Source organism: Choloepus didactylus (genome assembly GCF_015220235.1).
Source record: "Choloepus didactylus isolate mChoDid1 chromosome 23 unlocalized genomic scaffold, mChoDid1.pri SUPER_23_unloc1, whole genome shotgun sequence".
NCBI lineage: Eukaryota > Metazoa > Chordata > Mammalia > Pilosa > Megalonychidae > Choloepus > Choloepus didactylus.
The window spans coordinates 1,286,082-1,300,464 of NW_023637590.1; the positions used below are offsets into that span (position 1 = coordinate 1,286,082).

Below are 14,383 nucleotides of genomic sequence, written 5' to 3' on the forward strand. Positions count from 1 at the left end.
TCACACTTGACCCATAGCTGTCCACACCTGTCTCACACCTGTTGACATCTGCCCCATACCTGTCCATACCTCACCCCTGCCCCATACCTGTCCAATACCTGTCCATATCTGCCCCACACCTGTCCATACCTGCTCCACCTGTCTACATCTGCCCCACACCTGTCCATACCTCACGCCTGCCCCACACCTGTCCACACCTGCCCACACCTACCCCACACCTTTCTCACACCTGTCCTACACCTGCCCCACACTGGTCCACACCTCACACCTGTCTCACATCTGTTCACACCTGCTGCACACCTTTGCCACACCTGTCCCACACCTGCTCTTTACCTCTCACACCTGCTCCATCCCTGTCCCATCCCTGTCCCACACCCATCTCACACCTGTCCACACCTGTCTCAAACATGTCCACAATTGCCCCACACCTGTCCACACCTGTCTCACACCTGTCTCACACCTGTCCACACCTGTCCCACACCTGTCCCACACCTGTCCCACACTCTCTCCTTCCTCCCTGCAGGCCAGCCAGCTGGGCGTGTACCGGGCCTTCGTGGACAACTATGGGGTTGCCATGGAAACAGCCGAGAAGTGCTGCCAGGCCAACGCACAGTTTGCAGAAATCTCGGAGGTAACGTCCAGCCGCGGCACGGACGGACGCACGAGCCAACCCCCCTCCTGTCACCTGGGCTGGGGAAACGTGTGACAGAGGAGAAAGAGGTGATGGCGTGAGCCTCGTTGCATCCCCGGGGAACCACCGTCACAGCCTCTTCCCCGAGGAGGCCGGGACCCCCCAGCCGCCCCCTCGGCCCCTCTCCATGGCCCTGCCCTGTTGGACAGGACGTGGCCCTGCTCGTCACAGCTCCTCGTCATCGGAGAGCAGCCGGGGGGACGTCAGGCTCTTCCCCTCTTCCCCCCCTTGCCAGTGGCCAGGAGCTGGGAAAGTTGGGGGGCAAGCTCTGAGGAGCAGAATTTGTGTCACCTGTGCCCCCAGATGCTCCGATGAGCAGGAATCCGCAGCGGGGGGCCGTGGTGGGGTCACGGCTCCAGAGAGTTCCGGCAGAAAACCTAGGCTTGCATCCACCCGATGACAGTCTTCAGACTTTCTTCCCTTCCTGGGCCTGTAGCCACCTCTGCCTTTTGCTGTCTCCGACTCCCCGGGCTCTGGCTTGCCTCTCCATGTCCCCAACAAGGACTCTGCAGGGAGAGACCCCAGTGTGACGAAGGCAGCACTAGAAAGAGCCGTGGAAATTAGTTACATAGCAAGCTGGATCCATCTTGCATGGAGACGGCCCCCGACTCTCATAAGTGGGGTTCATGCTGCAGACAGCGTGCTGTTTTATCATTTATTGTGGGAGGTGGGCTGGGGTGGGCCCTGGCGCTCTCGGGCTCCCGTGGGGACAGCATGCACGGCTCTACAGATCGGAAACCCGGGGACCCCCGCGTCCTGCCTGGCACTGCTGGTAATGGGATCTGTGCACCCCAGGGCCGCCCTCCCCACTGCTGGGTTTGCCCCTCAACATACCACCTGTTCCTTCCTTACGCTCATTAAATGAGCTGACTAGCACGACCCCCGACAGCTGGGAGAGTTAGCACACGAGAGCCCTAATCCTTTAAAAGTGGGCTGCGATGAAGCAGGTTCTCCACGTTTCCAGAGCCCTAGAGACTGGTGCAGCCCCAAAGAATACAAAATCCAGCTAAAGGAAAGCCATGTGGAGGTGTCGGGGGGCTGTGTTCTCAAGGATCAGGGCTCAGGGGTTCCTGCTGATTGCCTTCAAGTGTGGGGACGGGTGGAAGAGTGAGTGGTCCCTTTTCCTTTCCAGGGAATGCTCCTGGGAAAAAATGGGTCACCTTGATCAGACGGAACCTGAGCTCCATCCTCGTGCCAAAACAGATGCCAAAAGGGCTCCCACACTCGAATAAATTTGGGGCACATGGGGTTCGAGTTATAGTCCGAAGAGGGTTCCCTGCAGCTCAGGAAGTCAGTTGGGGTGGCCAGTTCCAGCCCCTTCCTTCGTGATTTTGTCACTGGCATCTGGAAGCTTCCATCCTAGGATTTAATCGCAGCCGCTTACCAGAACTGATTTCCAATAGAGATGCCCAGAGATTTTTTCTCAGTTGGCGATACCTTCAATTCAGTTGCGTCGAAACCTTATATCCCCACTAAAGAGCTCAGCTCGCATCCTGGAACTCTTGGTGCCTTTTGTTTGTTTGTTCTAATTCTTTTTTTTAATTAGAGCAGTTGTAGGTTTATAAAACAAAATTATGCAGAAGGTACAGAGTTCCCTTTTGTCCCCCTCGTGTACGCAGTTTTCCCCGTTATTAACATTTTGCCTTAGTGTGGTATCTTTGTTACAATTGATGAAACAAGATTATTATCGTTACATTATTAACTATAGTCTATCCTTTAAATTAGGGTTCGCTCTTTGTGTACACGGTTCTATGTTTTTTTATTATTATATTATTGTGGTAACATATGTTCAGCATAAAATTTCCCATTTTAACCAGTTGAAGTATGCAATTTAGGTTTGTTAATTCTTTGCATGTTGTTGTGCTCCCTTCCCACCCTCCACATCCCAAAACTTTTCCATCAGCCCAAACTGCAGCTCTGTTCCCCGAAAACGTCAACCCCCCAATCCCCCCGTCCACCCCCGCCCCTCGTAACCTGTGCTCCGAGTTCTGATTTGTTGCCTCATCTTTTTAGCAAGTACTTTTGCAAAGGAGGGGAAAAGGGAGGTGGAGGTGAAAGTCACTCTGCTCTGGGGGTGGCACACCCCACCCCAGCGGTCCCCAAAGACAAGTACTCCTCTGAATTGCCAACCCCTCGCACGTGCACTGTTTAATAGCTCCAAGAAAGCAGCTTTTGGGGCCTTTAGAAAGGGCCCTGCTATTTCCCCAAATCTGCAGACTTCTCTATATTAGGAGTTTCTCAGTGAGGGGCAACTTTGCCCCCAGGAGACATTTGACAATACCTGGAGGGATTTTGGGGTGTCACAGCCGGGCCTGAGGGTGGCAGGAGGTAGTTGCTCTTGGCATCTAATGGGTGGAGTCCAGGGGTGCCGCAGAACATCCTACAAAGCATAGGATGACTTCCCCCGCAAACGGCCGCCCCATGTGTCAACGGTGCCTTGGTGGGCAAATCCTTGTCTGGAGCTCCAGGGTACCCCGGGGATCCCCACACGCCCCGTTTGTTCGTTCTGTGACCCAGGATGTGTCGCCGAGGTTGGCTGCATCTGGGGCTTCTTGCAGGAGAAGGGGGTGAGGTTTCTGTGCCAGGTTCCGGAACCGCAGGCCCTCCCACCGTGGGAAAGCTGCCTCGGCCGTCTGGCCTGAGAAAACCCTGCTTTTCTCTCTGCAGAACCTGAGAGCACCCAGCAACAAGGAGTCCAAAGACCAGGCGACCAAGAATTCTCTGGAAAGTGAGTTTCTCCCACCCGAGGCCCCACATGGCCTCCCGTGGAAAATCCAACATGGAACCCAGTTGGGCCACTGTCCCTGGAGCCTTCGTTGTTCCGGGCTTGAGACGGAAAACTTAATAGCGAAAGCTGGGGGTGAGCGATGGCAGGACACGTCTGTAGACAGCAGGGAAAGGGCTACGGCCAAGTGCCAGCGAGCGCCCACGAGCCAGGCACTTGCCAGGCGCCTAAAATGTCACCGTGTTGTCCCCCAAGAAGTTCACTGTTCTGAGGCTGTGAAAAACATCCAAATCGAGGCATCAACAAGACGATACCTTCTCCCCAAAGCCTGGCTACCGGCGACCCCCAGCTCCTCTGTCGCACGGCCGGGTGTGTGGCGATGTCCGCTGGCCCTTCTTTCCTGGGTTTTGTAGCTTCCAATTTCTGTCCTCAGTGCCTTCCTCTCTGTGTCAGCGGTTTCTCTCTGCTTTCCGTGTGTCCTCTGGCTTTTCTCTCTGAGCTTCTCCGGGACTTTTTTTGTTTTTTTCCTGTGTCTCCTCTGTCTTTCATCCTCTTATAAAGGACTGCAGTAAAAGGATTCAGAGCCACATCTCAACTGAAGTTAAGATCCTACTCATCAAAAGATCCTGCTTACGACGGGTCTACCCCACGGAATGGATTAGCTTGGAGAACGTGTTCTTTTCTGGGCACTTCCAGCTCCAAACCATCCTGCTTGGGTTGTGGTGTAACGCAGTCGCTGTCTCTATAGTTATATGACCGTCTGCTCTCTCTTTCTGTGTCCCTGGGCCTCCTCTCCCCTCTTGTGAGGATGTCAGTCATATTAGACAAAGATCCCACCTTACCCCAGTGTGGCCTCATTTGAACTGGCCTAAGCCCATCTAGAACGACCTGATCTCGAAATAAGATCACATTCTGGGGAACTGGAGATTAGGACTTCAAGATATCTTCCTGGGGGACACGGTTCCACCCGTAATGGATGACAGAACAAGTTTAGAATCTGAAGTAGCCCCCCTTGGCCACGGGTTCTAGGGGGCCTAGAATCCAGGGTTGTCAGGCTCCTGGGCACGACGTGGAATCCAGAACAGGGAGCCATTTCTTATTTCCAGCCGTTAGGGTAAGGGGCAATTATGGTCACTCCCCGTTTGGAGCCGCCGTTTCCCCATCTGTAAAATGGGGGTAGCTACATGTACCCCCTCACCCCACCACCCCTGCTAGGTGTGGGAGTCAAGTAAAGAAATGGATGTGAAATCCAGCAGAACATGCCGTAATCTCCGTTCTTGGGATGAGCCGTGTCCGCCATCCTCAATGGAGCAGGGTACCCCATGCCTTGGGGGTGGGGGGCTGCCCCCAGCGGAGCAGGGGGCTCCCGTGTGCTGGGGATCGTGGTCCAAGCCAGCAGGCTGCCACCCCAGACCCACCCTTAAGACTGGGAGATCCATCAGCCGCTGAGTTGGTTCCTAGTGTTAGTTGCCCACACGGCTCAAGCAACAGTTCGGTTTTGACAGTGGGAGTTTATTTGCTCACGGTGTCGAGGCTGAGAGAATGTTCTAGATTGAGGTGTCATCAAGGCTATGATTTCTTACCGAGGACGGGGGCATTTTCCGGGCCTGGCTGCTGTTGATCCTTGGTCGTTGGGTTGGCTCATGGCCATGCATTTGGCAGCCTCTCTCGGCTTCTCTCTTCTGGGTTCCATTGATTTCCGCTTCTGACTGCTCCTTCTGTGGCTTTCTCTCTCTCTTTCTGAATTTTATTCCACTTTTAAAGACCTTCCTGATTTAGGGGGCCACAGCTTAACTGAAGCTGCCTCTTCAAAAAGTCCTACTTAGGGTGGGTTCACACCCACGGGAATGGATTACGTTTAAGAGCATGTTTTCCTGGGGTACGTACAGCTCCAAACCACCCATGGCCATCCACAGAATTGGGCCTCCCAAGTATCCAGGGCTCAAAATCGGGGGGGCAGCATGCTGATCTGGTCCCGGGGGTGCCCTCTGGCTGGAGAGTTGCCCTAAGTTGGGACGCACGTCCACAGCGGCGAGCCCCCTTGGCGGTTGTCACGGTTGTAGCCCCCAGCTCTGCCCTCTGCCTTTGGGTGTCACGGTCGGAAAGCTCGAAGCTGGGCACACAGCCTTCCGGACAATCTGGGTCTGCCCTCCACCCGCCTCTCTCCCCACAGCCCTGCTCTACAAGCCCGTGGACCGAGTCACCCGCAGCACCCTCGTTCTGCACGTAAGTTGTGGGGCCCCCGAGCCTCTCCCTGCCACCTGCCGCCCGGGGCCTGCTCTCCTGGGCTCTCCGCTTGCAGCTGATGCGGGGGCCCGTCCCTCTGCCCATCCGTCTCCCCCACGCCCCACCTGGCCCCCTTTACCTGCCACTCACCTGTGTCGAGCTTGCAGAAACAAGCCACCTCCATCAGCCAGGAGCTGGTGGCTTGGGGTGGAGGAATGAACGCAAACAGGCCCTCCAATGTCCCCAGGCCCTCCTGTCAGGGCAGACACGGGCACAACGGGGCACGAAGGAGGACGTAGCGGGTGCAGCAGGGCCCATGGGGTTGCTTCTGAAGCCAGCAGAGATTCACCGATGAGGCAACACCGCAGCACAAAACAGAAACCCCAAATGCCCCCCCGTATTATCCTATTAATATATGTTTAGAACAGGTTGTAGGTGTGCACGTTTCATTGCTTTTTTACAATTTCCAAACAATTCGCAGAAGCCTGTGACGTTTCTGTCCCCTTTCCCACACGCTTCTTGTAAAGGAACCCGGTACCGGAACAACATTTTACGTACCTGCCAGTGTACATGAATATCTTTGTCAGTTACGCAAAAGATGTCACACTATATGCCAAACCACTTTGCTTTTTCTTTGCTGATCCTGGAGATTTTTGCACGGCTCGGCCTCGTCCTTTCTCAAGCAACGAAGTACTCCTTCGTGCAGACATTTTTCTAATTCCTTCTCCTCCTCAAACAAAGAATTTTTAGGAGGATGCTCGCTATCGTTAGTCCAGGGGTCCGGTGTGGCCAGCCGAATGTGGCGGCTGGGAGACACCAGAGCTATTGGGGTGGGGAGCCCCCCGTCTTCCTCGCCGCGGCACAAGGGCCTTCCCCTCGTGGTTTGTCCCCAGCTCCCCAGCTCCCTGTTTGCAGAAAGGATTTGGGGCCTAAAGGGATTTGGTTTCTCCCAAGTGGGGCACTGCTGAGCTTGAGCAGAAGTTAATTGCATTTTTGCTGGAGAAGGAGACAAGTATTCCCAGATTCCCATTCCCGGACGGACACAACTTAGACTCATCTAAGAGAGGAGGAGAGCCGGCTCCTTGCTAGTGAATCTGGCTCGAGAACACTCCTGCCCCGTAAGGGACGTGTGGCAATGTCCGGAGACATTTGTGGGTGTCACAGCAAGGTGGGGGCTTGTTGTTGGAGAGCCAGCCCCGTGGCACCTGCTTCCCTAGTGGGGCTCGCAGGCGGTGACCCCAAAACCCAGGTCTGGGGTGGCACCGATGCTTAGGGAGCTGGCAGCTCGGATCTCGCCCGGCCCCACACCGCTTCTTCTCTAACTGAGCCCTCCCTGGGGACAGGATTTGCTGAAGCACACGCCAGCCGGGCACCCTGACCACCCCCTGCTGCAGGACGCTCTCCGCATCTCCCAGAACTTCCTGTCCAGCATCAATGAGGAGATCACGCCCCGGCGGCAATCCATGACAGTGCAGAAGGGGGAGGTGAGCCGGGGCCGGGGGTGCCGGAAGGTTCCGTCGCCCATCCCCGGACAGCTCCGCGTCACGCGGGCAGCGCTGACCTCTTGGGATCCTTGACCCCGCAGGCTGAGGGCATCCTTTGTCAGAAGCAGCACTGTGGGGTCTTGTGCAGTGACACTTGTCATATGGCTCGGGTGCAATGTGGGATGCTCAGGCCCGTGGCCGTCTGTCGCCCCTGAGAGCTGCTTCCGGCTCTTTCTTCTGGTTTGTTCGGTCACGCCAGGCACCAGGCGTTCTGTGCCAAGGGCAGAGGGTACAGGCCGAGCACTGAGCCAAAAGCTCCCCCCGGGTCTGGAACCTGATCCAGCTTGAGCACGAGTGGGGGGCTGGTGAGCCGGCAGCTGGCCTCTCGCCCCTGCTTCTGTCCCCACGGCCTCCTCCCCTGCCAACCCCGCAGTCGGAATCTTGGGGTGACCCAGCAGGAACTGTATGGGGGCCAATCGTTTCATGACAGTGGGGCCCTCAACTGCCCTCTTGCCAGGATCTGACCTCTGATCCTGGCAGCCTCAGCGAAATTTGCTGAATAAGGGGGATCAACTGCAAAAGGGGGAGCAGGGCTAGTGAGCCCTGAAAGGTCGCGAGACTGCCTCGTGCGCCGTCATCCAGAATGTTCCATCCGGTGCATGCTGAGTGATGGCTTCCTGGTGGCCAGTCGGGGATGACGAACAGATGCTCACACTCATGCCCCCGTCTCCGGCCGTTCCAGGGCAGACATTACTAATCGATCGGGAACTCGTGCCCTGAGCCAGATACAGCCTTAGTGTTCATCTCAGTGCAGCTTTCCGGGCAATGCCTGATTGCCAAGCGGCATCTGTGTCGGAAGATGGGAGCTCCAGGCACGGCTTCTAAAGTTTGCAGCCGGGGAGGGCCTGAGTTCTGCAGAGGAGTGTTTTTTTCCCCTTGTGCCCCTCTTTGAATTTGGTATATGACATTGAATATGAAGTTTCCAGAGGGAGAAAGGGACCAGGCTTCTGAGTTCTTGTAGCAGCTCTTTGAGGTTGGACATGGTTTCCCACTTCACAGGTAAGGAGACCGAGGCTCAGAGAGGTCAAGCAACTTTCCCAAGGTCACACAGGCACTGAGTAGCTAAGCCAAGCTGGGAGCCACCCCCAGGCCTGTCATGTTCACTGGGGGGGCAGCAGGATCACCCACCCCTCTTCTAGGCCCTGCGTGAGGAGTTTCCTGGTGGGAAGTAGACTTGCGAGGAGGCTGTGGCCCCCGGCTTGGAGCCCACCTCTTAGTGGCCGGGCCGGGCCCTCACTCGGTTTACCAGGGCCGCTTCGGCAAACGCCCCACACCAGTGGGTTTATCATCTTGCGATTTTGAAGGCAGAAACCCAACCCCGAGGTCTTGACAGACCCTGCTTTCTCCTTGGTGCTGGGCTCCTTTGCAGGGAGCAAAGGGGCTGGGGATGCCGGAACCTTCCGCCACCTATCCCCGGACAGCCCTGGCCTCTTGGGATCCTCAACCCCACAGGCTGAGGGCATCCTTTGTCAGAAGCAGCACCGTGGGGACATTATGGTGTTGGCCTAGGGGGTCCCTGGGCTTGCACCCCTCAGCCATCTCCTTCCTCGGTGTCCTCGCGTGGCTTCCTCTGACTTCCGGCCGCTGTGATGATGGCGGACAAATTTTCTTTGCCTTCCAAGCGGCTCTAGTTGTTTATTCGAGGCTCACCCTGGTTCGGTTTGGCCTCATGCAAGTCAGAGACCGCCAAAGGCCCAATTCAAAAATTAGTCCACACCTTAACGAGTGATGATGTCTTCAAATGTCCTGGCTCCATGTGGCTTCGCCCCCCACAGGACTGGGGGTTTGGCCTTGAACGTCTCTTTGTGGGGGGCATAACTTGGTCCCCAACAAATCCCGTCTCCTGCTTCTCCAGCTGTGACATGTCAAGGGGGCTCTCCAGCCCGAGCTTCCCTGGCAGGTTTGCAGGGAGACGGCACCTCGGTCGGCCTGGGCATTTTGGGGATGCTCCCACTGTCACATGCTCAGTCCACATCAGTTGGGGCACCATGGAGAGGCCCAAACATGAGCCCCAAGCGTGGGTGGCAGCTCCCGATCCCCTGAGGTTCTTAGAACCTCGTCATTCTCTCCGGCCAAGTTTCTGCAGCTTCTGGATGATACCGTGTGGGCAGAGCGACTTGGGGTGATATCACAGCACCCCTGAAACTGTTCTCAGTGGCCAGGGTCTGTGAGTAGCAGGTGCTGCTCAGAAAGGGGACCCCCTCCTCAGCCTCCCGGGGCCCGTCAGGAACTTGGGGTCCCGCAGGGGTTTTTTCCTCCAGGCTCGGCTCCCGTGGGCTGGTGGGCGGCTGCCGATCAGTTTGGCAGAATTAACTTCACAGTCATTTAGGGGCTCCCCACTGCCAGGGGTCTGCTCTGAGCCCTGCACCCCGCCCCCCAGCCTGCCCCCCTGTGCTGTCCCTGGCAACTTTTCCCAATCCAACCCGGGAAGGCCCTGCCGATTTTGTTTAAAATCAAACCCCAGTTCCCAAACCCTGGGGAAATTCCCCAGCGCCCCAGGAAGCTGTAACTTCTGCCTTCCTGGGCGAGCTCTTTCCAGACTGACCGTCCCCCTGGAGAGGCTGGGGGACCCCCACCCTCCAACCCCTTCCCTCCCATCTCTACCCTGGAACACACCCGGGGACCCACACGGATTGAACACCCCCATCCTGGGGTGCCTACGGCTCCTGGGTGGGCAGAGACTGGGAGCCACCCGGGCCCTGCTGGGCCTGCCCGTGCTGGGAGCTGGGGGTCCACCTCGGAGGCGGTTCCAGGCCGCCCTCTGCTGGCAGCGGCAGGAAGTGCAGCCCCCCCTGTATGGACCGCCGCCAGCACCTCCAGCCTGCTCCCCAGACTCTCCCCAGCTCTGCTCCCTGCAGCCCAGTTTGCCCCCAGGTCTTTGTGGGGGGCTTTTTGGCCCGGAGGGTGCTGATGGTGTAGGGCCTGGCAGCCGGGGTGCAGTCTCCACTCCCGGTGTCAGGGTTCAGCCAAGGCTGCCTTGCTTCTGGGGGGCCTCCCTGCTGCCCGTGATGGGGACCCCCCTGTCCCCTGCATCTCCGTGTCTTCTGGGGTGCGTGGCTGGCCTGCCGGACCTTCGCGGGCTTCCCATGGGCTGAACCCTTCTGTCTGCCCCGAGGGGCTGCCACTCACCCGCCGTGCTCCCTGGGATGACAGTGGGCTTCTGTGAGGTTCCGGCTTCTGCACACAGGGTGGTTTGGGGGTGAAACTGGATAACTCAGGTGATGAGCCTGCACGGCACACCCCAAAACTAGGTGGGAAGGGCTCGCCGTGCCAGCCTCTCGCCCCTCTGAAGGGTCCCCGGCATCCCTGCCCCGGTGTCCTGTCCACCCTAACCTGAGCCCTCTCCCCCCGACCCTGGTGCTGAGTTAGGGACGTTCCTCGGTGTGCCCACCCGGCAGCCCCCTGAGCTATGCGAGCGAGCGGGCAGGGTCATCCCCAGTCCTTGAGATGGAGCACGGAGGAACGGAGAGGGCACAGCTTGCTGGGAGCTTGTGCCCCCCATTTTGTCGCCCAGTCTAGGTCTCCAGGGCACCCCCGGGAGGATTGAGTCTCCCCTGCAATCAGCTCGTTGGCATGGGGCTCAGCTGTGGTGCTCCCCCTTCTATGCTCCCTCCATGGTGCTCAGCAGGTGGTGCTCCCCCAAGGTGTTTGGCTGTCCCCTCCATGGTGCATGGCCATGGTGTTCTCCTGCTGTGCTCCTTCCATGGTGCTAAACTGGTGGTACTCCACCCATGGTGCTCCCCCAAGGTGTTTGGCCGTCCCCTCCTTGGGGCATGGCTGTGATGCTCCCCCTGCTGTGCTCAGCTGGTGATGCTTCCCTTATTGTGCTCCCCGATGGTATTTGGCCATCCCCTTTATGGTGCATGGCTATGGTGCTCCCCTGCTGTGTTTCCCCCATAGTGCTCAGCTGGTGATGCTCCCTCCATGGTGCTCCCACATGGTGTTTGATGACTCCTCTGTGGGGCATGGCCATGATGCTCCCCCTGCTGTGCTCCTCCTGCTGTGCTCAGCTGGTGGTACTCCCCTCGTGCTCCCCCATGGTTTTGGCCATCCCCTCTGTGGTACATAGCTATAGTGCTCCCCTGCTGTGCTCCCCCATAGTGTTTGACGACCTCTCCATGGGGCAGGGATATGGTGCTCCCCCTGCTGTGCTCAGCTGGTGGTACTCCCCTCATGTTCCCCCGTGGGTTTGGCCATCCCCTCTGTGGTGCATAGCTATAGTGCTCCCCTGCTGTGCTCCCCCAGTGATGCTCCCCCATAGTGTTTGACGACCCCTCCATGGGGCATGGCTGTAGTCCTCCCCCTGCTGTGCTTCCCCCATAGTGCTCAGCTGGTGGTGCTCCCCCAGTGTTATCCCCCAGAGTGCTCCCACCACAGTACCCCTCCCCTGCACTAGTGCTCCTCCCATGATGCTCCACTGGGACTTGCCTTTCAGGCCACAAGTGCTGAGCAGGCCTTAAAGATGTGACCCCACGTGGGGCCCTGCCTGTCGGTGGCTCTGACCTCAAGGGGGCTGGGATGTGGGGTCCCAGGCTTGCACCCTCCAAGCCAAGCCTGGCCTTGCCATTACTTCGAAGGCCACTCCTCTCGGAGGGCTCCTGGCTGCTCTCCCCGCTTTGCCCTGGGCCCCTCCTTTGCGTGGCTGCTTCTTGTTCCGTCTGGGGCTCCGCTCACCACCCCGGAGCGGCACCAGCCACCCTCGAACGGGGGGCTCTCCCCGCGATCCATGGTTCATTACAGCGGTCACAGCTGCCCCTGCACCCCGTCCCAGGCCAATGGCGGTCACCCCCAGCCCTGGCCTTCTCCCACAGGCCCAGCACCCAGCGGGGCTCAGACACGTCTGCCAAACACAGGGGCGCGCTTGGGCCCCGGCTTCACGGAGAAGGAGGGGACCCCGGGGAAAGTGGCCCCGAGGGCTGGGGGGAGACGGAGGAGCACGTCCACCGGGTGGCCTGGGAGGGTCCCCGGCACCCCCGCCCCAGTGCCCTGCCCACCCTAACCCGTGCTCTCCCCCCACCCCGTGGCCCCAGCACCGGCAGCTGCTGAGGGACAGCTTCATGGTGGAGCTGGTGGAGGGTGCCCGCAAGCTGCGCCACGTCTTTCTGTTCACCGACCTGCTCCTGTGCACCAAGCTCAAGAAGCAGAGCGGAGGGTGAGTGACGGGGTGCAAGCCCCCCCACATGCTCCTTAGCTCCTGGGGGGGGGGTGGGTGACGAGGCAGCTATACCCCCACCCAGGCAACCTCCCCTCTACCTGCCCCTCGGGTCCTAGGGTGGGGTTCTCTCTGGGGGGCTCTTTGGAGCACTCAGTCCCGTGGCCAGGCCCCCCTTTTGAAGCCGTGTCCCATCTCCAGCCGTCCCGAGTGCCCATCTCCAAGTCACGGGGAACCACTGGTGACCGAGAGACGTCCTGGCCCAGGGCAGGTGCAGAGCTCCTCAGCCTGCCGCCGTATACTGCGAAGGGGGCTGCGGGGGGCTGGCGGGTGAGGGGGCTCGGCAGGCTGCCCCCGACGAGCGCCCCGCTGTGTCCCCCCAAGCCTGCTGGCCACATCCGAGTCACCATCAGCACAGACCCTCAAGGGCTCAGACTTCACGGAAGAGGTCACTAAACCCAGGCTCGGTGCCCCGTTCTGCCGTTCCGGGCTTGGCGGCTTTAATCCGTCCACTCAGAGCAGGGCCTGGTTCCACTGTTGAGTGGGGAGATCATACCACGTGGGTCCCAGACCCCAAAACACTGCAGCTCTGAGGTCTCACACCTCAGAGACCCCCGTTGGGTGCTGCCCACCAGCCGGAGGTTGGGAGCTGTGTTAGCCAACCCAGCGGCTCTAACGAATACTGCGCAACAGGGTGGCTTAAACAGCGGGCGTCTGTTAGCGCACAGTTTGGAGGCTGCAAGTTCAAAATGAAGACCTCGCAGGGCCCTGCTTTGTTCTCGAAGGCTGTAGCGTTCTGGCACTGACGTGTCTCAAACCCTGGGAGGCCTTGGCCTCCGTCTCTGCCTCCCTCTCTCCCGGTGTCCACTCTTGGGGTTTCTGCCGACTTCCGCGTCTGGCTTCTCTCTTCGTAAGATTTCCAGCCATTGCTCATTCGGTTTGGCCACACTTAAGTAGGATCTTAGACGTCCCCGTTCACCGACGAGTGAATTCACACCTGAGCCAATACCACATCCTCAGAGGATCCGGTTTACGAGAGGGTTCACACCCAGAGGAACGCAGATTAAAAAATTAAGGACGTGGCTTTGTCAGGACACGTGGTTCTGTCTACAGGCAGGGAGATCCTGGGCTCAGCGTCTGCTCTGGGGCCCCGGGGTTGCGTGTGCCGAGCCCGTCACATCCCACACATGCCGGGTTTGCCGGCTGGGGACCCCGTGCACTGCCGGCCACCCGGGGCCCCCCAGTTCTCGAATGTGTCCTGATGCTCTCCTTCTCCCGCCCAGCAAAACCCAGCAGTATGACTGCAAATGGTACATTCCGCTGATGGATCTCAGCTTCCAGACGCTGGATGAGTCGGAGGCAGCGCCCAACATTCCACTGGTGCCCGACGAGGAGCTGGACTCCCTGAAGGTCAAGATCTCGCAGATCAGGAGCGACATCCAGAGGGAGAAGGTGTGGCCGCTGAGAGCGACACGGGTGGGGGGCCAGTGGTGTGTGTATTAGCTCGCGTGGCTGCTGTAACAAAATCCCACAAACCAGGGGGGGCCGAAAACGGTCGCGTGTCATCATAGCACTGTTCTGGGGGCTGAGAGTCCGAAGGCTCTGGCTTGGGGAATTTGTTTGGGCCCCTCCTGGCTCCCAGAGGCCCCCTTCAAGTGCAGCTTGGCTTGTGCTTCCTTGCTGCATCTTCCCGTGACCATCTGTCTGTCTCCTCTGGCCGCTCTGTCTGTCTGTGTCTAGTTCTCCCCTTCTCATCTTGGACGAGGACCCCAGCTCCACTTTGACCTCATGATCACCTTCGGGGAAGCTGGGGGTTAGGAAATGAACGTATCTCTCGCTGTATCTCTTTTTTTAAAAATTTTTATTGTGGTGACATCTATACAACTGATACCGTTCAAAAGTGGAGGGTTCTCTGCCTGATGTGCTCAAATGACCAATTCCTGAGACACAGGGTTTCAAAGAGAGAAAGAGTTTATCACTAGGTGTGAAGTAGGGGATCAGATGGCCTGTTGACCCCGAAATCCGTCTCCCTAACTGCAGTAACT

At 58.4% G+C, this 14,383-nt stretch overlaps 1 protein-coding gene across 1 annotated transcript in view; it reads left to right on the top strand.

The window, feature by feature from the left end:
* The window catches only part of BCR (BCR activator of RhoGEF and GTPase), a 141,061-nt gene that overhangs the window by 103,079 nt on the left and 23,599 nt on the right, over positions 1 to 14,383 (top strand). The window contains exons 5-10 of the mRNA XM_037823508.1: positions 524 to 631; positions 3,359 to 3,419; positions 5,590 to 5,642; positions 6,986 to 7,126; positions 12,217 to 12,338; positions 13,622 to 13,790. Coding sequence (XP_037679436.1) covers positions 524 to 631; positions 3,359 to 3,419; positions 5,590 to 5,642; positions 6,986 to 7,126; positions 12,217 to 12,338; positions 13,622 to 13,790 — 654 coding nt within the window. The remainder of the gene's footprint in view (positions 1 to 523; positions 632 to 3,358; positions 3,420 to 5,589; positions 5,643 to 6,985; positions 7,127 to 12,216; positions 12,339 to 13,621; positions 13,791 to 14,383) is intronic.